General features: G+C 44.7%; 2 protein-coding genes across 19 annotated transcripts in view; one reads left to right on the forward strand and one right to left on the reverse strand.

The window, feature by feature from the left end:
• Positions 1-5,849, forward strand: part of Cit (citron rho-interacting serine/threonine kinase) — a 169,135-nt gene extending 163,286 nt beyond the window's left edge. For 13 of the 18 annotated variants that reach the window (XM_021257359.2, XM_021257364.2, XM_021257367.2 and 10 more), the window contains 2 exons: positions 2,001-2,304; positions 3,317-5,849. In XM_021257359.2, the coding sequence (XP_021113018.2) occupies positions 2,001-2,304; positions 3,317-3,340 (328 nt within the window). In that variant the 3' untranslated portion in view covers positions 3,341-5,849. The remainder of the gene's footprint in view (positions 1-2,000; positions 2,305-3,316) is intronic. The other 5 variants (XM_021257360.2, XM_087198422.1, XM_087198419.1 and 2 more) reach the window with 1 other exon arrangement.
• A 5,088-nt stretch (positions 5,850-10,937) lies between these two features.
• Prkab1 (protein kinase AMP-activated non-catalytic subunit beta 1) lies at positions 10,938-23,048 on the reverse strand. Its single transcript, XM_004843689.4, has 7 exons — positions 22,508-23,048; positions 20,113-20,276; positions 18,751-18,844; positions 18,379-18,493; positions 16,158-16,291; positions 12,417-12,485; positions 10,938-12,186 (listed from the first exon to the last, which is right to left on the reverse strand). The coding sequence occupies exons 1-7, from the start codon at positions 22,664-22,666 to the stop codon at positions 12,109-12,111; spliced, it is 813 nt and encodes a 270-aa protein (XP_004843746.1). The 5' UTR covers positions 22,667-23,048; the 3' UTR covers positions 10,938-12,108.
• Positions 23,049-25,636: the final 2,588 nt, after the last annotated feature.

A 25,636-nucleotide genomic window follows, 5' to 3' on the forward strand; every position in this document is an offset into this window, starting at 1 on the left:
CTCTGAAATATCTAGATCTTCTTTGACTAATTTCCAAGTCATGCCAGAGACAAATCAAAGTATTACAATTAAGAATTTCTCCTCCATTTCTTCACAGGTTAGATGGCCAGATACCTTGCTTTTGGGGCTCTGTGTTCCATGTAGGGAATTGCTTATTCTGTGATTGAAAGCGGTTCCAAAAGCAGTGAGCAAGGGGCAGAAATAATGTGTTTGCTTCCCTGCTTGCTGCCAGGCATGTCTGGAAAATCAGTTAATTCTTAGTTGCCTTACACAATGGTCCTTTTGCTGCTGATGGCTTTGGGCAGATCAAACTGCAGAAGGCTGCTTTGGCTGGGTGTGATTCAGTGCAGGCCTCATTTTCCTGGTCTGTTTAACAGAGCAGGAAACATAACTCTTTGCAGACTGGATGTGGTAGATCATTGGTCATTAATGGATATGTAGATGGAAGATTGCCCACTTGGCTTCGAATGATGAGTGTTTCCTTTCCTCCCGTTAATCTAAGCCGATGTCCTGAATGGTCTTCCCTGAGCCAGCCAGTCTCCCCCCGGGCAGGGAGCAAGCACCGTCCCACTTGCTTTACGATGGGCCCCTGCGGACATATTCCATAATTTCTCTCCCATTACAAATAGGCTTAATGTAGCTCTCCTCCTTGGACTTAATCTTTTTACTTGCCTTCCATATCTCAAAGCTATATGGCTAGAGGTGCATATTAGCCTTGATTTCCAGACATTGAAATCTGAGTTATCTCAAATTTTACTGCTACACAGACAGCACAAAAAGGTGCCAGCCTTGTGAGCATTTATCTGAATCAGTTCCACAGTTAAGAGTTACAGGGGAATGACATGCAGCTGGTTATACTAAATTGACCATTTATAGCATGGTCTCTGTTCACCAACCTCTCTGTTTCTGAACCTGGCTTCTTCAGAGAGGTAGTTAGGGCCATGGGTCTGAAAAAAATCCTCATTTGAAATATGCAGGTCAGGACCAAGGGGAGGGTTGGACTGGTTATATAAAAGGGGACCTGGGGTATGCCTCAGAGATAGAGCATTTGCCTTCATATGCACGAAGCCCTGGGTTTGATTCCAATGAACATACACGCACGCATGCACACAAAAGAAAAAAAAGTTCCCGATGTTTTCAACTCTTGCGTTGTTACCTTCAACCTCTGGAGGCCAGGGACATTTTTTAAGACAGCTAGACTGTTGTCTGCCCTGTTCAGTTTCCTAACTGTATCAGGTCTGAGCCCTACAGCCTCTCAGTCATCTTAACACCATGACTGAGGATCATCCATATTCTGAGCATCCACATTTTCATCAAGTGCCAAAGACTCTCGGACAGCCACTTTCAGGGAAGGTGACCAAATACCAGGCCCAGGAGTGAGACAGATGTGGCAGCTGACAGTGACAAGCACAAGCTTTCTCCAACTATTGCTTTGCATTAAGGGCCTTGGTGGATCCCTGACTTCTGGGGTGAAACAGGTTTGATCCTTAAAGGAAGACTTCTGTCTCTTCTTGGCTTTGGAAAATACCAGGTCAGTAGGATATAGTATGAGGTTTATATTGTCAAGCTGGCCTCATTGGAACCCCGCCTCTGCCACTCAGGCAAGTCACCTGTCTCCTCGTTCTTGTCTGTAAAGTGAGGGTCATACTTGCCTGTAGCTCATAGAGCTGTGGATTTAACTAGATTTAAACTATGGTTGAACTAGACGATAAGGTAATGCATGGAAAGAGCTTAGTGCGGGGCCCAGCACACAATAGGCACACAGTAAATTAAAGCTTGCATTGCAACCAGGATGCTTGGTTTTTTTGGTTGTTGTTGTAATCTTTGTTCTCTTGCCTGTCTTCACCACTAAAATAAACCAAACAGGAAGTCTGAATTCCAGGTCTGATCTCTTTCTAATAAACAGTGGTGATGCTGGGGCCTGGAGCTTGCTCAGAGAAGGGAAGTGTCCCATTGGGGTTGTGACTCCTCAGCTCCCTGTCTCCTTGTCTTGTTGCCAGCAGCCCCAACAAGCGAGGCCCACCGACGTACAATGAGCACATCACCAAGCGTGTGGCCTCCAGCCCAGCACCACCGGAAGGCCCCAGCCACCCCCGAGAGCCAAGCACACCCCACCGCTACCGTGAGGGGCGAACAGAGCTGCGCAGGGACAAGTCTCCCGGCCGCCCCCTGGAGCGTGAGAAGTCCCCGGGCCGGATGCTGAGCACGAGGAGGGAGCGGTCCCCTGGGAGGCTGTTTGAAGACAGCAGCAGGGGCCGGCTGCCTGTAGGAGCCGTGAGGACCCCGCTGTCCCAGGTTAACAAGGTGAGGCAATATCCTGAGGCTGCAGGGGTGACCTGGAGAGCTGATACCCCCTCAGGGCCACTGCTATAAAAAGGGATTGCATTGTTGGAATCAAGCTTTGTGGGACATGTGAGTTCAAGAGGAGTCTGTACTTTACTTAGGGAAAGGGCTTCCTAAGCAATCAGATAATGTGTGTATGATTATAAGGAGGATATGTACTTGTAACAGGTATATCCTAGGTACCAAAGGGTATCTTGTTCCCTTTCCCCGAGAGAAGTGTTAGCAGCTTCTAGAGATATTCTGTACATACAAGCAAATGTGGATGTGTTCCCCGCTCTTAAACAAACTATAGCATGCTAAACAGTGTTCTATGGCTTTTTTCAGACACACATACAAATACACATATGTATATGTGGGATTTTTTTCTGAAAGGCTACACAAAAACTCCTGTTTGCCTTCTAGAAGAACTTGGTTCTAGAAGAACTTTTTGAAAATTTTAAATCATGTTCACGTATTACCAGTATTTTTTAGGTTAGTGATTGCGGATATAGGTTGATGTGTTTGCAGGGGGCTCCCGTGAGCAGGACACAGCCAAGTGTTTGGTGACTTCAGTGCAGGAGAGCCAGTCCCTGGAGCCCACTCTGGACAGCCACCTTTCTGCCCCCTGCAGCTGGTTTTTTGGATGGCATTCTCTTTCTAACGCCACTCGCAGTTCAATCTTTGGCACTTTGCTGCAAAAGAAAGGAGGAAAAACCATTCAGATGTTTTTTTTCCTATTCCTTCTGATTTACCAGTAAAATTCTGTGTGTGTGTGTCACGTGTTCGCAGATTTGGGAGTTTTCAGTGACTTTCCCTGATTGATCCCAGGCATTGAGGGCCAGCTCCATGAGTTGGTGCTGCCCTGCACTCACTGTTAACTGCTGAATGGACAGACTGGGTGCTACAAATCCCTGTCTGGATTATGTAAAGCAAGCCCAGCAGTTTTTGGCTTTGGAGGTTAAAATCTCTTCTCCTTATTTTTATTTGCTTCTAGGTCTGGGACCAGTCTTCAGTATAAATCTCAGCCAGAAAAACCAACTCCTCATCTCAGTCTGCAGGAAAACACCAAACACACTATGGAACTCCACTGCAGGGGGCCCCAGCACCTGTCCACTCGGCCACCCCATGGCACATCTATACTCAGACCCATCTCGGCACAGACATCTCTGTCTCCAGGAGGGGCAGGTGGCCGAGGCTCTTTGGAGCAGTCAGAGCTCGGTGCCTCCTGGGCACCTTCCTGCAGTCATCTTCTTTGCACTTTGTTACTCTTTCAAAGCATTCATAAACTTTTGTACCTAGCTCTAGCCTGTACCAGTTCGTCAAAGGAACCAACCAGACACCAACTATGTGATTAGAATCCTAATTAGCTACTTCAAGACCCTAGGGTTGGTTGGTTTTTCTTTTGGTTTCATTTCTTTTCTTTTCCTATTTTTTCTTTCTTTCCTTTTCTTTTCTTTCCTTCTCTCTCTCTTTCTTTTTTCTTTTTTTAAAAACAAGAGAATTCTTAATAGATTTGAATAGCAATGCATTTCCTGTTGTAGTCATTTTTAGCTTAGATCACACCCTCAGGTCTTTGCCACTGAAATGTAGTGTAGAAGAGTCCCCATCAGTTGGCTAACCCCCTGATTAATGTAGCTTCATTCTTGTTCCAGTCTATTCTCATAGATGGCCCTGTTTTACCCAGGGTGACATCATAGCCAAATGTTTACTGTTCTCGTTGCCTTCTATGGCCTTGAACACTTCCCCTCCCACCAGCTGAGAATGTATGGAGGTCATCAGGCCTCAGCTTGGAGGCAGTGACCTGGGGCCAAGGGACCTCACTGAGCTTTCTTTCCCTGCCCCTCAGTGTCATCCACCCAGCCTCCTGTCCCCACTGTCCATGTGGCTTTGGCCAGGAAAGCATGCAATAGACTTGCTCCAGGCCCAGCATTAATGGGCCTTGGGGTTGGGGAGGGGACAGGGCACCTACCTCCTGTCCCCTGACAGTGTGTTGCTCCCCACTCTGGGAGGGGGAGGACACCCGTCCAGGAGCTCTGCATGGCGGTTCACTGCATGTGCTGTCCCCTGACCTGGCTGACCCCCTGGGTTGCTCTGCCAATGTACTGATACCATCCCATAGCTCCCGCCAAATTGAGACCCTCTGATGACTTGCCAACTAACTAGCCACAACAAGCTGCAGCCTGTAGCACTGATCAAACAAATAAAACGCTCAAGCCTTACGACCAGAGAAGGATTTCAGCAAACCACCACCTCTCACTCAATTTCTCCTCTGACCTTCACACTTCCCTGCTGAGTTCCCTGTGGATGACTCCATGTTCACACAAGATCCAGCACGGTTCTACCCCACAAAACTGTGACTTCTCAAATGAGCCTTTCCCTAGGGCTAGACCTAAGACCAGGACGTTGGAGAGAGAAGCCGTAGCTCAACTCTTCCAGCCCTACAGGGTTGGCAAGTCCCCCTTAGGTGCAGTGCGGCTCACCCTGTTTCTCTCTGCCCTCTTTTAGAGTGTGGGATTCCTGGCAACTGGTTTAGAACCAACCTAGAGGCTTTGCAGTTGGCAAGCTAACTAGCGGCCTTATTTCTGCCTTTAATCTCCCACAAGGCCTCTCATGCTTTGGATTCTCCATAACTCTTAGGCAGGCATGCCTCAACAACCAAGGCACATCCTAGGTAGGCTGAAAGGCAGACCTGTTTCCACCACGGCAGGTGAACGTGACTGTGTCTTCAACCCATATGTCCACAGTTCAGGTCACTTTCCAGATTGCAACCTGGCCCAAATACTGGCTCCTTCCTGCTTGTCTCTTAACCTAAGTGCTTTCTTGTTTGAAATGCTCATGAACCTCCATGTCATAGCACCTTTGGCAAGTGTCCTGCTGTTGTGTTTTATGTGTTGCTTGGAGTCTTTGGGGTCATATTCCCTCCCTCCCCTCCCCCAGGGCAGATTTGATTGAATGTTTGCTGAAGTTTTTGTCTCTTGGTCCACAAGTATTTGGAAAGGTCACTGATAATTGGTCTTTCAGTCTTGGCATTTCATTTAGGATCTCCATGAGAAATGGGCATCTTGAGCCCTGAAAATGTATATTGTGTGTCTCATTTGTGAAATGCTTCCTGCTATATAGAACCTAGCTCTAAAGACTGTACATATTTACAAGAAACTTTATATTCGTAAAAAAAAAAAAAAAGGAAATTGAATTGGTTTCTACTTTTTTATTGTAAAAGGTGCATTTTTCAACTCTTACTTTTGGTTTCAATGGTGGTAGCTGTGGACAGCCATCTTCTCTGGAGGGTGGAGAGCCCCATGTGACCACCAAGATGCCAGCAGGAGATATCGTAACAGGAAATCACAGTCAAAAGCTTATTAGCATAAATAAGATTCTAGGTCTCCAAAAGTACAGGCTTTTTCTTCATTACCTTTTTTATTCAGAATGAGGACGAGAACACAAGGAATAATTCAAGATCCATCTTGAGAGGAATGAACTTTGTTGTTGAACAATAGTGAAATAAAGCAATGATCTAAAAATGTTTACTTTGGTGTGATGATGTCTTCTTTCCTTGATGGAGACCTTAACCATTGTCAGGGTTGGTGTAGGCTTATTGTCATGGAATGGGACCTACTTTCTCTTGGGAGGTGGCAGGAGCCACACGGTGCTAAGAACCTGCCGATGTCCTGGAATCAAGAGCTTGGTGACAGGCTCTTCAAAGTGTAATGTTGTTGAAGTTTGGCCAGTACTTCCAGTGAACCATGAATTTGTTATTAAGGTCATTTATAGGACTGTGGAATTGGAAAGCTCCTTAAACAGTCAAATAGGCCATTTTGAAAGGATTACTTAACAGTGGATTACCTGTAATGCAGGTGACCAGGAAACCAGGTCATCTTGAGATTTCTTTCAGTATGATGAAGCCACTGAGAATTTAGTAATGTACATTTCTTTGGAGGCAGGGGTCACAGCATAGTAAGTAAAAGTGCAAATACTTCTGTTTTTAACTAAGTGAATTTTTACAATCTGCAAGGTAAATTTTCTCTGTCACTTTTTAGTTTGTTACATAAACTGGCTTGATCCAGATAAACATTAGCTTTGGCAAATAGTGATTTTTTTTCATGCTTTTTAGTCTTTGATCTTTTATTTTCTAATGAAGTAACTCTGACCATGGCCAAAATTTGACTTGCATGGTTGGATCTGATAGCTTGTGATGGGAGTCATAGATGAAATCCTGTTCCTTTTTTCTGTTACTTTTGGACATAAAAATCTGCCACGAGGTCTTAATTGTAAGAATGAAAATAAGTCATAAGATGAAGAGATGAAATGTTTGAATCTTTCTTTCCTTGTAACATTAGAAAAGTGTCCAGTACATACCATCCAACCATTTTGGTTACTGTCTTGAGGATTCTTGGCAGCCACGGACAACTTCAAAAGCTAAGTAAACATGGTTTGATTCCAAAAGAAATGTGCCAAGAAGGTTCTTTGGACCCTAAGCAACAACCTCAAAGAAACTATTCAGTTGCACCATAAAACGAGGCTCAACCCTTTCTGCTGCCTCTCCTGTTTCTTAAGCCCAAATTAGATATGTTTTCTATGCTTACAACTTAATTTTCAGGAGACTAAATATGTTGAATGCATAGCAAACTTCATAACCATGAAATCTAGACAATTGGGCAAAAAGAAGATCATTTGATTAATAGGATTGAACAGCTAGCTTGTCTTTAGAATTGATTATCTTGAATGTGATTAACTTTAGAAAACATTTGTGCAGATTTAAGGCTAAAGTCTGTCAGCTAAGCAGGCTTTCACCCTCTTAACACCACAGTTAAATTGGTTTGATCCATTAGTTCTTAGCTAGTGGAGATTTTGCTTCCTTTCCCCTAGAAGCCATTTGATAATGTCTGAAGGAGTTTTTATCACAGGTTTGGTTATACACAGGGTGTACTACTGGTATCCAATGGCAGAAGTCAAAGATACTGCTAAATATCCTACAAGGCACAGTACAGCCTCTCTCCCCCAATCACAAAGAATGACCAAGCCCAAAAATGTCAGCAGTGCCAAGGCTGAGAAATCTTGGTCTATCCTAGTTATTCTAGTCAGATGACTTTGTTGGTAATTTAAATTCTGCTTATGGCGTCTAAAGCATGGGGATTGTGGCTCTAGGCATGCAGTATTTATATGAAAATATTTTTTATCATTTCCCTAATCAAATATTGAAGCTTTAGTTTTCTGAAGCTGGGCAGGGTGAGGGTAGTGGAAATAGAGTACAGTGGTGATTACTGTTTTTCCTTGACTCTATCAATGATTAATGGAACTCTGAAGGGGTTGTTAAAGAGTTAGAGGAAAGGACTTTGAAAATGACTTTGCTACTGTGTCTAACTTAGACTCCTTCAGAGAGCCACAAAATTAGAAAATAAAATTGACCCAGTGTATGCACACGTGGAGGGGTCTCCTGTGTTCTCCCTGGCTGCTGGGTTTCCAGGTGGGCTGGGTGAATTCACTCTGGGCCTGGGGGAGACAGTAAGGGCTGGCCTCTTTATCCAGGCAAAGGCTCTTAAGTTGTGTGAGGTACAAAAGGAACAATGTGGTTGTGGGAGCTAATCCTCAAGGCAGAGTCCAGTGTTATTCCCAGAGAGAGCAGTTGGGCTCCATAGATTAGGCTTTTTCTGCTGCTCCAGCTTTTCAGATCCCCTCCAAGCTTCAGTCTCACATTAGTGACAACTTATAGGAAGACTTTTGTGGATGTTTTTTAATTAGGATGACTTGGGTTTTAGAGGAAATGTGTATATGTCCATTACTTCCTCGCTTTCTTCTGAAGACATTATAGTTTTTCCAGGGCAGAAGGCTCAAGTTTCTGTGCTCTGCTAACTTGATGGTTAAGTGAAGTGTTGAGGAGGGATTCATCAGAAGAAGGATGGTTTTATGAGTGGTCCGCAGACTTGGGTCTTCATCAGTTCATTCAAACCATTTGTGTACATTAGTGGATGTCTTAGTCTGTTTACTGCTGCCGTAACAAAATACCCAAGACTGGGTCATTCATAATTTCTCACAATTATGAAAGCTGAAAATCCATGATCAAGATGCTGGCAAGTTTGGTTGTCTGGTGAGCCCTCATGACTTCTCATATCTTAAAAGCCCTCTTACCACACTGGCCACGCCTGAATTTTGGAAGACACATTTAAAGTACAGCAGTGAAGGATCAGGTATCAGGAGAATTGAGTGCATTCTTGGAAGTGACAATGCAATTATATAAAGAAATAAGACAAAGCAAAATGAAATTTTGTTTAATCTGTAAAATGGTCCATCTCTAACATCAGCCATGGATAGTTTTCAATCTTGACCTTTGGAGTTTTGGAAATTTCCTAATTGAGCTAGTTGAGATGTTGGCATTATTTTCTTGACTGGTGTTATGGCTTCCTGTTTGTAGCCAAATCCCTTTCATGTTGTCTTGGTTTGTGGCTCCCAGTGGGAAATGAAAGGAGTCCTAGGCATTATCCAGTTAGTCCTGCCCTTCACTTTTCAGGGGGAGGCAATCAGGCTAAGAGAGGCCATATGATTTGCACACGGTCAGACAACTGCACTGGATCAACATCCCTGACCTCTGTCTAGGTAGGGACTGCTCAATCCAGTGTGACCATGTCAGGCCTGTGACCTGGTTCTAGAGTGCTATTGATGACCTTCACCTTTTTCCATAAGCAGACCCACAGGGAAGGAAATGGCCTTCCTGGGCTACTTTCATCTTCAGCTTTAATTTTTGATATACATTTCATGGCCGGCCCTCCCTATCTGCAGTTCTCCATCTGCAGATTCAACCAATCACAAATCAAAAGTATTTTAAAAATTGGCTGAATTGTAGTTTTTCTTCTCATTATTCCCTAAACAATACAGCTTACTTATATACTATTACAAGTAGAGAGAATGTGAAGGATATGGAAAGATGTGTGTAGCTTATATGGATCTGGAGACAGTGTTGAGAGGGGCCCCAGAACGCCAAGGACACTGAGGGACAATTGTATTTACCCTTCCATACTATTACCTACATTCCAGTAATCTCCAGATCTTACCTTTGGCTCTGTAAATTTATTACTATATAAATTTCTAGAGGAAAAAATATATCTTCATTGAAAAGTAATTAAGTTAAGCTTTAACCAACCATGTAACCTGTCCTCACCCATAAAGGGAATGCTAATGGGGCAAGCATGACTGAGTCACAGGGCACCCCAATTCAACAAGTGGCTTCACTTCTGTGGACTGGGCAGAGCCGGGTCTGCTTTTTAAATTCCATAAAGTGGTATCCCTTACTTCTAGCTTTTTGGATATGAAGTCTTCCACTTGGCTCTGTGGGCAGTCTTCTGGACCATAATGGATTTTTTTTTTAATGCTACTTTTCAGAGAAAAATGAGATCTTTTTAATACACACACAGAATACTAGAGAATGTGAAGAATGCTATCTCAGACACATGCCTCCTTGTGATTTGAGGGTGTGCCTGCCCTCTACCACCCCAGCCACCTATGTTCCCTCTGGTCCCAAGTCTGAGACTCTTAACAGGGTAACTGGCTCTGAACTAGTTTTCACATTGCATTTTCAGCTTGGGTGTTTCAACACTTTGTAAGCAGAGCTAATTTGTACGCTGGATTTTCTTGTTTCCGCCTGTAGTCTGGGGCTGATGGCTCCTTCTGCGCCCTCACTCGGCCGTTACAGAAAGGGCAGCACTAGTGTGGTGGGCTTACTCACGCAGGGAGCCCCCCTGCCTGGGTGTGGGTGTCAAACCCAGCCCTGGAGTCCCAAGCTGGGTCTTAGTTGCACTGACATCCTTTCTCAGTCCATACCATGGGTAGAGGGGCTATGCTCAAGTCTACCAACAGGGCTTCTTTTCTAATGTTTGACTGTATCTCCTTTGTAGTTTCACCTTAGCTATGTGTTTTCAATAGTTTTTTTTGTACCAGGGATTGAACTTGGGAGCTTGTGCTTGCAAGGCAGGCACTAGAACCACTGAGCTAAATCCCCGGCCCTTCAGTAGTATTTTAAAATGTATCCAATTCTGAAAAGCACTGTTTTCTTAGTCTACTGTAATAATCTCTGTATTAGAGATAGGGAATGGAAGGTTCCACATTGCTCGTCTTCTGGGTAAGGCTGGTTATTACCCACCTTGAAGTGCGGTCCAGTCTTCTGTCCATCTCTATGGACCTTTATGATCCAGGGCTACCCTTTTCTGCTGTTTATTGAAAACATTTCCTGATGTCTGAGAAGGGTGTTAAAGAACACCCATAACCTTCCATGCTTTGGGAAGAGGGACAGAGCCCCTTCCAGCTACTAACAGGTGATTCCAAAAATGTCCTGGTGTTCCACAAACTCAGGATCCCAGGCTCCTGAGCAGGGCTTATGAGCAAGAAGCAAAAGCTCTGGCTGGGGCTATTGCCTACCTGCTCGAGCCAGGACGCTACTCCCTTGGCAGTGAGCGGTTCATAGGGCTCAGTCTCAGAGGCCCCTTAATTGGTAAGTAGGAGTGAGCAGCTGGAGCAGTCCCGCTCACTCACTCCAGTGCCTCAAGGGTGACACGGAGTAAGATACGAAAAGTACTAGTCTATTATCTGAACAACTGAAGAGAATCAAAGCTTCCTCCAAACGCATGTCCAATTATCTTTACAAAGCTTTATTGAAACTTGTATGTCAAGGTGACAGCAATTCAGTGTTTTGAAAACAGTAACAAAAAAGGGTACCAGAACTCAGGTTTACCAAATAGATATGCATGCTAGTGAACTTGTTCCTCCCTCTCCCAGCAAGAACAAATGGCATAATGACAACTTCTGCTGACTGGGTGATAGGAACATGCACCAACAGGCACATGTGTGGGAACTCCCTGGAGACTGTGCCCAAAGTAGGTCCACTCTGGTTGAAAGGATGGTCTCCCGAAGTGAGGTTGGGTACCTCTGTAAAGTTGTCATGGTAACACTGCCACCTCATTACGACTGGAAGAGCTGGACAATCTTCCAGCTAATGATGGTCAGTCCTCAAGATCATTCAGTTTAATGGAGGAATCAGCGGCAGCTTTAAAAGTCTGTTCTGGGAACAGATTATTGCTGAGCACAGTCACATGATCTATATTCTAGTCGTGGTGACTTATTGCCTTAAGGCTGGACAGCCAGCCACCTCTGGTTACAAAAAAGTAATATTTAGTGCACAAAGTGTAGGAAACAATTGTAAAACTTCATCTGGAAATCAGACAGCTTTTAATTTCAATAGAAATTACACCTCCCTGAAGCAGACAAAGGGAGGGAATCTACTGCTTTGATTTGAAGGGCAGGTAAGACTGGACTTATTCCGATCTCCACAGCCAGGCCTCTGGAAGGACAGGCCAGTGGCCTTAAAAGATGCACAGACAGTTAGAAATTTTGTGTGATTTCAGTCCCTGCTTCCTGCAATTTTCCCAGCAAGGTGGCTAGTGTTCACTTTTGGCTTTAGAAGAATATCCACGACCAGCTGAGAGGGTGTGTGCTTAGAACTGCACCCGACCTTGTACACTGTTGCAGGGCTGCAGCTCCTCTGCTTTCCCTTCTGCCTCTGTTGGCCTTGATGAGCCCCTGAGCCTCACAGCCAAGTGCTAAGAGGACTGTTACAGAACCAGGCTCTCCTAGAGCTGAGGCACCTGGATAAACCTTCAAGTAGGAATAGGGCAGGTATGCAATGTCTTAGAGAGAGTGTGAAATGAGAAGCTGACAGTCCATTCCTCTAGTGGAAAGCATGCACGTGGGGAGCCTGGTGGTGCCAGCTATGCCTGGGGCCCACTGTCGACTTCCAGCTCTTCATATGGGTTTGTACAGCAAGGTGGTCACATACTTTTTCTTGTACCGGTGGGTTGCGCTGAGCACCATAACGCCATCCTAAGGAAGAGGGTGGAAATGGTCAAAACCAGGATGCATGCAGGGACTTAGACTTTACAGTGCAGGAAAATCACTGTCGGGCTTAAGAAAAATACAAATTCCCAGGCCTCCCTTCAGAACCTGAGCCCTAGAAGCTGCCCTTTAAATCAGCCCCCCTCTCCCCTGGGCACTCCTGGCTCTAGGAGTCCTTAAAGCACACACCGAGGACCCTAACAATGACAGGTCGTTACCTTGATAGATAGTGCGTAGAGGTGGTTTAACATGACATGGTTGGGCTCTGGGAGAAGTGCCGGATCACACTGTGAGGGAACAAAGGCAGATGTGAGCATTTAGGATTTGGAAGTCAATCCTCTCCCTTACTTCATGGTACCAGGCAACAAAGGAAAGGAGGGAACTCATCCCAAATTGAGCAGCAGAAGGGGTTGTCCAAGATGACAGATAAGCCCATACAGTTGTGCCCTCCCCTGCCTGAAGGGGACCCCTTGTGCCAGCTGGATGCACTAATGTGTGTCTCTAGCCAGGTTTTCCCTTGGCCCCTGAAGTACACACTGCAGACCTGTCTCCTTACAGGTGAAGGGGCAGGAAGAAAGGAGCTATCTGCTGAAAGCACATTCAGGGAATGTAGAAAGACGTGATCTATATTAAACGCTCCTGAGCAGTGGAGCTCACACTTAGGTCTCTAAGACTCAGACACTGAACTTGAAGAATAACATGGATAACTGCAGGAGACACTATTACAGTGTAAAAGGACTGGCACTTAGCCTGGCCATATCTTCTTATTTTTTAAGAAAAGTTAGACATCCGTGGTTCCCCCCGCAGTGTACATTCCCAACATTTATAGATGTTAACTCATTGTGATAAGAAACATGGAGGGCTGGGGATGTAGCTCAGTGGCACAGCACCTGCCTGGCAAGCGCGACATCCTGAGTTCGCACCCTGGTACCTGCCCCCCCCCCCCCGCCAAGAAACACACTGAAAAAAAAAAAAGCTTGTAGGCAATCAGCAGTCCCTGCTTTAAGGGAGAGGCTGTGCTCAGTCACTCAGCACTGGGGGAAGCTCTACAACCCAGCCCCGAAGCAGCTCAAGGTCTCACAGCCACCCAAAGGACGCTCATGGTCCAACACAGGTGTGAAGGCAAGAACTCAGGTTTCGCCTTGTGTGTGGGACTAAGATGAGAACAAGTCTCCCTAGGTGAAGAAGCTGGAGGCACCCCCATTACAGCTGGGCAGGGTCTTCTTGAGTGCTTGTGGCTTCTGGTCTAGGTCTGGGGGAGCCCAGGAAGCTGGATTCTAACAAGTCCTACAGGAGTTCCAAATTCAGAAGAAGAAATTTGTGATCCTACCAGAACTATACATGCTGGTTTTCTCAAAAAGGAATGTGGAGACGGGCTCTGAGGAAAGCTCTTTCACGCCTCCAACTCTGCCATTGTCTAGGAGCCTGGAGCACCACACTTGACCTCATTATAGGCTGAGGATCCCACAGGCTGGCTGATTACTCCGTCAACAGTACCCAGTGAGCCCCCATGGGAGGCTGTTCAGGGCAGCTGGTGACAGCAAGGAACTGGCACCCCCCTGGCTCACCTGAATGTTGGCTTAAGTGACTAAGGGTTTTTAAGAGTTAATTTTTAAAATGGACAGATAAAACTGTGTACTAACTTACTGTGTGTAACATGGTGTTTTGGAATATGCCTACATAGTGGAATGGTTGCACTGAACCATTAATACATATACTGCCTCACACGCTGATCCTTTTTTGTGATCAAAACACTTAAAATCTACTCTTTGTGCACGGTTGATGGGTATGTAAATTGGGATAGCTTATAGAAACAGTACAGAAGTTCCTCAAAAAATTAAAAACAGAAGCATCACATGATCCAGCGATCTCACTTCTGGGTATATATCCAAAACAAATGAAATGTGCATGTTGAAGAGACATCTGCCTGTTCACTGCAGCACTACTCATGATGGCCCAGACATGGAAAACCAACCTGTCAGTGGATGAAGGTGTGGTATATATACACATAATGGAATACTAATGAGCCTTACAAAGGAAGGAAATCTTGTCATCTGCAAAAACATGGATGAGCCTGGAAACATGTTAAATAAGCCAGGTACAGATTTTACTTATACATAGAATCTAAAAAGTTGAACTTACAGAAGTAGGGGGTAGGGGTGATGGGGAGATGCTGGCTAACATAAGACAGGAGCAGTAAGTGCAAGAGGAGCTACTGTACAGTGCGGGGACTACGGTTAGTTGAAAACCTCCAAGTAGTTTAAATATTCTCCCTGGGATGTTAACTTCTCAGTGCCACAGTCTCCCCGTCCATAAAATGGAGGCAATGACAGTACTTATTTCACAGGGCTGTGGTGAGGCTCAAATCAGAACACATGGAAAGCATTTAGACTAGTTCAAGGCACAAACACTGTTAGCCACTGAGTACTGTAACTATAACCAGAGTCTAACCAGTGTTAGAGCTCAGTGCTACCTTGGTCAGAAGTGTCCTGATGTGGTCACTCCTGCGTTCACATCCTCAGGCCCTCGGCCAGCCTACTTTGAAAAGCGGTCTCCATCAGAGAAGCCAGCTACTCATGCTTCCCTTTTCAAGGAAAATTTAAAAAAATAAATAAGGAAAAGGAAAATTACCACAACAGCTTTGGGAGGCACTGTTTGTCTTTTAATCTACAAATCTTTGTAACAGTACAGTTAAGGAAAGCAGCTTTGTCCAAGTGCTTCTAAGATGGAAACCAAATGTCCTTGCAGTTCTTCACCTGTTACTTGTTTGAGATGTTGCCAGCTTAGTGCTAGAAACCTGGGTGGCCCAGCAGGTTCTGACACCCACCGGTCCTTACCAGTGGCCTCCTCTTGGTGCACACCAGAATGGCCAATTCAGCTGTGCTGTCAACCAGGTGCTTGGTGCACTTTTGGCACAGAGGGGAATCTGGTGTCCCAAGAAAGACGAGTCTCACTGAGACAGGTAACAAAAATCGGCCCAGCACTGACTGTTGAATTGGACACCACCACATATATACATTCAGCTCATCTTAGCACGTGTCTTCCACCTCTGGGTGGGGTCCTGAGCAGCATGGTTACTTTAGCACCTGCTATGGCTGAATATATCCTGAAAAGTTCATGGGTTGGAAAATTCATCTCCAGTGTGATGAAGGAAGTGGGGCCTAATAATAGGTGATTAGGTCTCAAAGGTGGAGCATGGATTAATGTTATCATGGAAGTAGGTCAGTTATCTCAAAGGCAAATTGTTACAATACTGTGTCCCTTTCTATCTTCTGCCATGGAACAACAAACATGGCATGAAGGCCCTTGGCAGATGGTGGTGCCATGCTCTTGGAGTTCCCATTCTCTAGACCCCTAAGTTAAATATATCTCCTTTATAAGTGACCCAGTCTCAGGTTCTGTGTTACAGCAACACTAAGCACCATAAAAACACATGCTCCTTAGATGGTGGCTTGAACCAAGCCATAATTCCAGAGCTAAGTGGAATGGGTAATCTGGGTGAAAGATAATGGAAAACTAACTACAAGGAAGTAACTGGCTGTTCTTTAGGACGCAGGACACACATACCTTTTTTGTAATACTAATTTTCCAAAGGACTTCATATTTTGATCCAAGAGCACTCATATTTCTGAAAGCAATTTCATGATTAAAAATAGATTCTAAAATCTGGAGGCCAGAGGAAGAGCTCTAATATGTACCTTACTATGAAGGTATATCATGAAATTTAAATGGAATGGGGCTTATGTTGGGGCAGGAGTGAAGGGCAAGGAAGAAAAGTTCAGAAAGGCATTGTAAGATGGGGAGGAAGTTCCTCCTACAAGCAGCCTGTCCACTGTCAGAGGTGGACCATGGCAGCTTACACCCATGGTGACACTGAGATGCTGACCAGAGGCTTTGGGAGAAGTGGACATAAGGAGTAGGTAAGTATGGCCATGAAGGATGATGGGCCTTGTACTCACAGAAATTCCCGTGTCCTTGTTCAGAATGACCTGGAGCAGGTGTGGCGGGAGAATGGGTGGTGCTTTAAACCGCTCTTCTGGTTTGGACACATAGGGCTCCTGATGGTAGGGTCCGGGTGGGGAACTGGACAGCTCTGTTGGGAGAAGGGGACAGGGCATTCTGAAAATCAGAAGTTCTGGGAGCAGTCTCATTTAATGTATGGTGTTGTCATCTAGCTTTCCTTGTCTCTTGTTTCCTCAATACAAAATCATATTCTTTTGAAAGACACAGAGGCTCCAAAAGTGAAGAACAGCAGAAATGAGAAAACCCTTCTGGAATTTGGGTGATTGGAATAAAAACCAGTAGTGAACTCAGATGCCTTGGTGGAAGATGGAAGTTGGGCAAAGGCAGGGAGTCTGGGCCAGACTAATAAGGAGGCTTTTCTCAATCACTTGACCTCATGTGTCCACAGAAGGCTTTCTGCTCACTCCAGGCTGGGCTGGCAGATACCACAAAGCTCAAAACTTCAAGTGAGGATGAGCTGCCTAATCCCAAGTTAGGAGCACTACCAGCCAGAATAAAAGAAGTTTTTTCTAAAAGCTTTCTAACCCCATCATACTCAGGTTCCTCTCAAGCTCTTGCCTGAGTATCTTGATTACAGAGATAATTAAGAAACTTCTGGACAGGCAGGGTTACCAGTTGAGGCAGCTCATTTAGGGATGTTTGGCTAGCTGGAAGGTACTGAGCCATTATTCAAAGAACACTGGGGATGAGTTTCTGGTCACCTGATCCCTGGGCTAGTCCAGAATATACCTGATATGCCCTGGCTCTGCCAATTCCCTCAGTGGCATTTTCTAGGGAGTGGTTCCTTTCACGTGATCCAACCACATCACAACGGAAAATTGAGAAAAGCATACATGCATTATGAGCCATAAGGAGTAAATATATATTTTAAGAAAACTGTGTCTAACTATAAGCTCCCAAGAGCTTGAAGTTGGTCTATCAGCAGTGAGGAGTCTGTTTTCTTTCCCCAGGTGATCTATAGTGCAGAAGGGTGACTAAAAGCTTTGGTATGTGACCTAAAATTACATTTGGGTACTTCCTCCATGCTCCAATTCTTACCTGTCTGAAAAAAAGAGTAGGTTATCTCTCTCAAAGACGAGTTAGCTATCCCCAAAAAGAACACTATTTTTGGATTTTTAATTCCTGCTTAACAACCTGATTGGTCAGCCACAGCAAGGCCACCACAGTGAGTTTACCCCTGTGATTTCTGGACTGGTAACAATAAGAGAAAATGGTGGCAGAACCTCTAGGCCCAGCCAGGTGATGATGAAAAATCATTCTATAAATGGAAGTGAATCCATTTTCTTAGACAGCCAGCCAGTCCTGGGGAATCTTTTCAATGCTTCCCACAGGCCCCAGGAATTGTTTAAGCCTTTGGACACAACAAGGGGAATTATAATCGGCACTGTCACTTCAGATTACAACACATCTATCTCTCGGAATTGTACATATAACGTTCCAGGGAGGGCCGGGGATTTAGCTCAGTGGTGCTGTCACCTGCCTTGCAAGGGCAAGGTGCTGAGTTTGATCCCTGGTACCAAAAAAAAAAAAAGTTCCAGGGAGTTTCCTCTTGTGGGGTTTGGATGAAAAGCAATTTACTGAAATGTGGGAAAGTTTTGCTAGGACCATATTGAGCCGAGTTTTAGAAAGAACAGCCTTACTGTATAACCTGTTTTCTGTGGGGAGCTGCTTTCTTTCCTTGTGAAGGAGTCTGGCAAGGTGCTAATGTACTATACAAGTGAAGGCCAAGGTCACTGAGGTGTCCGCTTATCACCTGTCAGGGTGAAATTCTCTAGGCACCAGAGGTGGGAAATAAGCTGGCAGGCTTCCCCAGTGCTGGCTCATCACTGACCCAACATGTCCCTCCCTCCAGGGCCTCGTCAGCCCGGCCTCTGGCATGACACCAAGCTGTTTCTGTTTCCACTTTCTGTTTTCTGTGGCCAAGTGGACCCAGCAAATACCTGGGAAGACAAGAACAATTTACAGCTCCCTTGGGGCCATATTTCAACAACCTGACCCGAGAGAGTTAGGAATTAGTGCTGTGGCCCTTTGGAGCTACAATTACTCATCTGATTGGGCAGCTTTAGCTCAAGAGCAAGAGACAAGAGAAATGAGAGGATCTGTAGGCTCCACAGCCCCCACCTGCACACATGTGGTACAAAATAACTGTGTTCATACCAGACACATCGGAGCACTTTTGGGAATCCACCATTAAAGCATCAAATACTTCAAAGTCAGTTTTCTTCACTTGAATGATGTTGTTAACTGTGCCAAGCTGGCTGGTTACTATTGGCTGGGAAGAGATAGACAGGTAGAAATCATAACACGGAAGGTCTATGGGGTTATTCCTTAGATGGCTCAGAATTCCTGGCTGGTAGGTCTCATCTCCTAGTTAGCCACTCTGCTCATCTTAGTCAGATGTGCTAGCAGCCTGAGAACTCGTGCTATCTTGCTCAGCCACACAGGGACTCTTACCAGCAGGGCAAAATGGAAAGTGATTTATGTGGATTGTGCAGGCACCCAGAGGACCAAGGGCAAGAGGAAGAGTACCTCAGAAGGGTCGTGCGTCCACTGACCATCCACGAAGAACTTGTACTGATGCTCTCCTTCTGGCAGATCCAGGATGGCTACAAAGTTATTGTGGCTGCAAGGAGAAAGGAAGCAGAACATTTCAGTTGGGTGGGCTGCCCTCTTAGCTTGAACTAGCCATGGAACAAACAATAGTTCCATCGAAAACCAAGAGTTCACCTGCAGGACAGCAAGCATGTTTACTCAATTTAGACAATTTAGGGTAATGATATCAATCTAGAAAAGCTACAAAAGGAAGCAGGCAGGGTAAGAGACTTCGCTGAAAACTCATTTTGATCACATACTAGGAGGTAACATTAGAAGGTCACCAAACCAACCCTTGGGATTCTCTCCTTTGTGTGTGCACAATACCACCTGGCAGGACTGAATGCCTAGGAGGATGTCAACACAAGACAAATAGCAAGCTGCCCGGTTTTACCCTTTGTCAGGCTGCCTGGGCAGCAGAGAGGATCAATTTAACAGGACACACAAACATCCAGATTCCCGGAACCTCTTTCATTTAGTTGTTTTGTTTCCTGGCTTGAACTGACTTGTGACTACTGACTGCAGAGTGGCTCCTTCCTTCTCTAATGTCACTGCTGGAAATGCAGGGAGCTCCTTGACAACAATCAGGCCTGACCAACAGGGCACCATTTCTCCCTTCATTTCATCAGGAATACTCATTAGTGAAGGTGTTTTCTCCTGGGCAATCTGAGTCAGAAATCCATGCCAGGGTGTCTAATAGAGGTATCTTACTATGTCCTTGCTAATGAGACCTACATAACATGTACCCCCAAAGAAAAATAACGCAGAGTCAAAGGTGGAATGAACCTCAGAGAGCACCTGATCTAATACTCCTTGTTTTTGGTACCGGGGATCGAACTCAGGTTCTTGCGCTTGCGCAGCAGGCGGCGAAACCACTGAGCTAAATCCCCGGCCCTAATACTCCTTTTTCACAGATAGGCATTCTGAGGCTCAGGTATGAAGTGACTGTGTAGACAATGTGGGCTCAAATCTGTCTCAAGATTCCCAGCCCAATGCTCTCTCTATGGCACGACTAGACCTGAGGAGAAATATATAGCTCAGTATCTGAACTGAGAGATGCCTATGACATGGGAATACTCTCCGCCAAGAGATGCCTTCTTCTAAAAAATGTGTGCTTAGAACCTAGAGATTTCTTGGATTTGAGGCCTACAGTTTGTTAATAAGCAAAATTATTTCCTCACTCAACATCCATTTTATAAAAACATTCTTTTTCTATTCACTAGCAGAGATCCTTTAGAAACATGGGTGTCTATGGGGTAAGGCAAGTATAAATAAACGAACACTCCCCCAGGCAATTACCTTCGTGTGAGGGGAAGTTTACTCCAGTTGTTGAAGGACCCAGATAAGTAAACTTCTTTTCCGCCCCCTGTCCATCGAAATACAGTAGGCCGTGCCTGAGCAGGAGCTTTATCATTCACTTCCAGATCATGCTGCCAGGCCAGGAATTCCTCCTTCTCTGGAGCCTAGAAGCGCGGCAGTTTACTCAGGGTCAGGAAGCCATTAGTGAGCTCCCTACAATAAACTGTTAACCTAATATTGACAATTCATTCTAAAGAGGGAAGCGGTGCTACCTAGATTCAGTCCCTTACTCATTGTGCCTGTTTCATCACCCATAAAAAGGAGATAATTAAAATAACTATTTCTTAAGGTTGTTGTGAAAACTGAGACACTCCCGAGTGAAATGCTCTGTATAGTATCTGACACGTAGTGAGTGCTTAATAATTATTAGCTATTATTACTGTTACTAAATAGGTTCACATAAAAAAAAAAAACCCTCTACAGGAAACTATAAAAACTGTTTGGAAGCAGACTGCAGTGAATAAAAGGCTGGCTTACTAAATGTCACTTTCTTCCCTTAATAAAGCCCCATTAAAGTACATGAAAATTTATTATGGACAATTCCAGAACTGTCGACTTGAGAAATGGCAAATCCAGGTTGTGAGGAAAGGAAATGTTAATCACCGAATGCGGTGTAGGTACAGAGGAGAAACATAAAGCAAAGACTGATTCCCTAAGTGCCCAATAACAGGCATTCGGGATTAAGAGAGAAACACATTCTATCCTGTCTGGGTGAAATAAATTTGGTTACCGATCTTTTACATTTTTTTCCTAGTCAGAAGCCAAAGACTTCAAAAAGAGCAGGAGTTCCAGGCTGGGAGAAACACTTAAGGGAGTCTAGCAGGCTTCTAGCACCCTCATTTGAAACACTGTTTTGAGCTTATCTAAAAGACAGATGCATTCTCTGAATTCTAACAAGATCTTCAGATTAAAGAAAAACAGACTGGAATGGCTTTAGGGGGATGTGATCACTAATTGGTGTCAAAATAGTGAACTGGGGTAGTTAAAAAAGAATCCATGACTTTTTTGGGTACCTAGAATATTCAGTCTGCTACATTTCAGTAACTTCTGATGAAATGAGGAAGGATGCTACTTAAATTCATCCCCCACAGATCACCTGAATGCTAAACTCTTTTGGGGGGGGGGTTGGAAAGTAGTTTCCTGCTTATGGTCTCCTGAATAGCCTTGGGGGGACAAAATTACTTCTATGGGGAAGGTTACGTCAAGTCGCCGGAGAAATATGACTCCAAGTTCAGTGCACACACCTTTTCAGGAATGCAAGTTCAGAAAACAAGTTCAAATCACAGGATTTAGGGCCATGAAAAAGGAAGGAGGCTTTTTAAAGTCTGACTTAAAACTAAGATTCTAGTGAGGGTGTGAGATAATGTAATCACTCAGGCCAATACCTGGAAAAAAATGTCAGAGAAGGTGCAATAAATTCCTAGGCTATTAACCTGACACACAATGATGATTATTTTGGGTGGGGGTGCCCTCATTCTTCTTAAACCTACTTTATTCCTTTAAGGAATTAGTTCATCTGACAGAATCAACAAGTGTTTTTGGACTGGATCCTACAGCAGGAAACAGATGAGCACAAGAATGTGGTTGAATCAGGAGTCCAGAATCTTAATTTTGATAAGGCAGACTGCAGCAGTAAGTCCAAGTCTGACCTGCACAAAAAATGTCTGCTTTTGGCTGCTTAAGGTATAAGCCACATTTAAATAACATGGAAAGAAGTTTACTAGCTGCTTGGTTTCTCCAGACTGACACTTAAACTCACCCACTGACCTCCACAAGTGAAATTACTTTTCTGCGCTGTACTAAAAAATCAGGATGAACCAGTTGTCAGAACTAAACATCTGTGACAACTGCAGTCAGCTACTCAACTGTTTTCAGCTTATGTGTGTGGTCTGGATTGTGTCCAAAATGAACAACTACCAAACCAACTTTTACAAGAGCACCAGTCTGAGTCAAGGTGAGGAAAGATTTCTGTGAAATCTTTCTGTGAAATTAATTATACCTAAGAGAAAAGCAGAGACTAGTGCACAGTTACTGCTACCTTGCTGCTTTTAATTAAGAATTTGAAACCCGGTCCCAGAGCTTCCTTCTCCTTAATGATGTTAAACGAAGTGAGTTCTTCCTCCCGCAGGGTGCCTTTCCCATATCGGTAATTAGACACAAAGTTCCTGGACTGCTACGAGGGCTCTTAAAGGACCATCTGGCTTTTAAGTACAGCCGGTGAGAAACCATCTTCCTCCCGGTTCTCACGGTGACTTTTAGAGGATGTGGCGGGAATCTAGTAGAGGGCCCCTTTCCTCACTACGAGTCGGGAATCGGAGTCCCCTACCCTCCGCACCTTGATCTCCTCGGAGTGGAAGAGGTCGGCGTCCTCAGGGCTGTCCATCAGAATCTTGGGCCTGTCCCCGTCCTTGGTGCCACCTGAGCTGTCCCTCCGGGGCGTCTTATGGCCACCCTGCCGCTCCAACGCGGCGCGCTCGCTGCTCGTGTTGCCCATGGTGGGGGTCTTCGGGGACCCGGGAAGCCAGACGAAACCTCACTCCAGGCAAGGAGCGGGGACAGGGGACTCCCGGGACCAGGGGGTCACTAGGACCTTGGGAAGGGTCGGAGCACCAGGGTATCACGCCCCTTAGACGAGGGTTCGGGCCAGGAGCCGGGTTAAGCAGATCAGCAGAGTTGGCGAGGTCTCAAAACCGCGCTTTACCTGCTCCGGTAGCCGCGGCTCGAAACTAAGAAGCGGGAGGAAAACCTGACACTTTCCCAACAACTCCCCCACCCCTTAGCAACTTCCGCTTCCGGCGACTCCTCGAGTTGACACCGCCTAGAGCCGGAGGGACGGCGGCGATCTGCAAAGCGCGCGAGGCTCACTCAACCTCACTTCCGTTTCCGGTCTGGGATGGCGCCGTCTCTGGAACCCCTGGGCGGCCTCCTAGGAATGCGCCGTTGCAGTTGGCCGCTCAGGACCGCGCCCAGAATGGGTTATCTGATAACCAGCATGAGGCGCCCGCTTGCGCCCACGGTCTGGGCTGTTCTGCCCGCCCTGGGCTCAGTGATGAGGCTGTAAGATGTTTTAGCCCACTTCTAGTTGATTGTACGCTGCCGCCAAAGGAATATTTCTAAAATGCAGATCTCATTAAGTAACCTCTCTTCTTAAAGCTGTTTAAAGCAGTGAGTCTCATGCTTTAGAGTGCATTAGAATCATCTGGAGTCTTTGTTTAAAAAGTTGCAGCCGCAACTCCAGATCTGCCAAATCATAATTTCTGGAGATTAGGTAAAATTTAAGTTGGAGGGTACAGGTATGTATTTTTGCAGGTGTTTGAAAAAGGGTAGACCATAAGAATTCCGAAAATTTCTTATCGTGTAGTAGCTTGAGTGTTATAAAACACTGGAGTTACTTGGTATATAACATCACTCAGCCTTTTGATAAATTCTTTTGCAATATATCTTGTAATCATTTTGGACATAACCATTCGGTATATAAGATATTAGCGTTGGTCGTTTACTGTGGGCAGTGTTTCAGCAAGAACCTCGTACACAGATGATACTAAAATATTCTAATCTTCCTCACTGTCACTGTCGTATTTTAGTTTTTATCTAGGTTTGCTTTTGTGTGTATCACAAAATACTTGGAATTTGCTTGGCTGCATCAGGCATTTTGCCTACTGAACATTTATACCAGACAATTTTGCTAAGTAAATGGAAACACACATTACTGACATATGGTCTCCTACAGGGGATTTGACTATTAAAATACAAAATGCATCTTCATTTTTACATACAGTTGTACTTCTAGGAAACTTCTACAGAAATACATGCATGAAAAATTATATGCAAGCATGTTCATTTGCAGCATTATCTTCTAAGACCATAATATAATAATTCTAAAATGCATTTTTAAAAAACATTTTAATCTCCTTGAAATTGAGTGCCTCTTAGCATCAAAGAAATCTTAGATTTGATGAAATAAGAAAAGAGGAAAAACTGGAAAAGTTTTAAGTTTATCAATAAGAGAATTGCTAAATGGATTTTAGAGAATTTTGAGCAACATTAAGAAAGAAATAGAACTGTGTGGGTAGCTATGGCGAAGTGTCTATGACATTGCAAGTTCTGAAAGCAGGTGACCGAACAACAGGGTTAAGAGGACAGGCCCTGAAGTTAGCATGCCTCGGTTCAACTTCTGACTCTACCACTTAGTTAACTGTCACCTCGACTTCTTCTATTGTGGAAGAGGCATAAGAGTAATTCTTATCTTACGGGCTTGTTTTGTGAATTACTTGGGGTCAAACATAAAAAGTGCTTAGCACAGCATTTGACTCTTAGTAAAGCCTCAGTAATGGTTAGCACTTCTATTAGCGTCACTCTGCTTGCAAATGGAGATGGGATATACAATGCTCTGTTAGTAGCTCCCTTGGTGAGAGGAATGGAATTAGAAATAGCAGATAGTGGGAAGACTTCCACTTTTTAGTTTATATGCATTTGTATTGTTTGAAAATTTTTCTACTGTGAGGATGCAGACAAAAATAAGTAAGACATGATTCTGGTCCCCCCAAAATCCATTCAGTAGACCCACAGGAAGGCAGTAGTACAGATAGGCAAGGAGTTCTACAGAAGCCCAGAAGGGACTTAAACCAGGCCAGGGAAGGGGACAGGAGCCAGGAAAGGATCACTGGACCTGATGATCAACAGTCTGAATTTAGTCAGTGTACTGTAATTAGAAAGGGTGAATGTTCTTGCTGAATAAGCCAAGATCCTGTGGATGACCCAGAATATATTCTTTGAGCTGCTTTTCTGATAGTAGCCCTGACTTGCTCACAATGAACAGTGAGGAAACCACGAGCTTTGGGTTCTCTCTCAAGCAACTTGAGAGATAAGGAAGAACACATGAGCTGTGAACTCCTTATCTGGGCTATGCAGATGCGTCAATGCAACAGGAAGTTTCAAGACTTCTACTCTTGTTTAGATAACAGTGAAAGCACGAACCCTTGATACCAAACACCATTAAGTGCTGTCCTGAAGATGTCCGTGGTTTTTGATCAAAAGGACAGCCTGGTGACTGGGTTTGTACAGGTGTGTCCTGTGCAGAGATGTCTGCCAGAGGAGGCAAGCAAGGGTTGAGATTTCACCCGAGCTCCATTCTCTGGACTGTGTTGCCTGAAGGAACGGGTGCCTCTTTCCACTTTGTGCAAATCCAACCTATGAACTGACAGTGGCCCTGGCCCCTGTCCAGCAGAAACAACTGACCATAAGAATCAGAGGTAGTTGGTATTTGGAATACCTTTCACAAATACAACACATGCAGTTAAATGATGGGGAACAACAGTGAAATTTCGAAAAGGGACGTTTTAATCTTCATTGAGCTCAGAGGTTTTTTTTTCTTGTTGTTTGGGCGCTTTGTTTATTTATTACTGCATCACGCGGAAGTAGGTAGATGAATTTCCACAAACTTTAGAAAGATATGTTTGGGATA

The sequence above is a fragment of the Heterocephalus glaber genome, unplaced genomic scaffold, assembly GCF_053883595.1.
Source record: "Heterocephalus glaber isolate CG9 unplaced genomic scaffold, H.glaber_assembly_v1.0 deba00001687, whole genome shotgun sequence".
NCBI classification, from domain to species: Eukaryota; Metazoa; Chordata; class Mammalia; order Rodentia; family Bathyergidae; genus Heterocephalus; species Heterocephalus glaber.

Excerpts from the sequence above, each read along its gene's own strand:
- Prkab1 (XM_004843689.4), bottom strand. The coding sequence starts at position 22,666 with ATGGGCAACACGAGCAGCGAGCGCGCCGCGTTGGAGCGGCAGGGTGGC. Across the intron at positions 16,292-18,378 it reads AAAGTGCTCCGATGTGTCTG|AGCTGTCCAGTTCCCCACCC; the intron begins GTATGAACACAG and ends TTCTCCCAACAG. Across the intron at positions 12,187-12,416 it reads TCTACGCACTATCTATCAAG|GATGGCGTTATGGTGCTCAG; the intron begins GTAACGACCTGT and ends CCTCTTCCTTAG.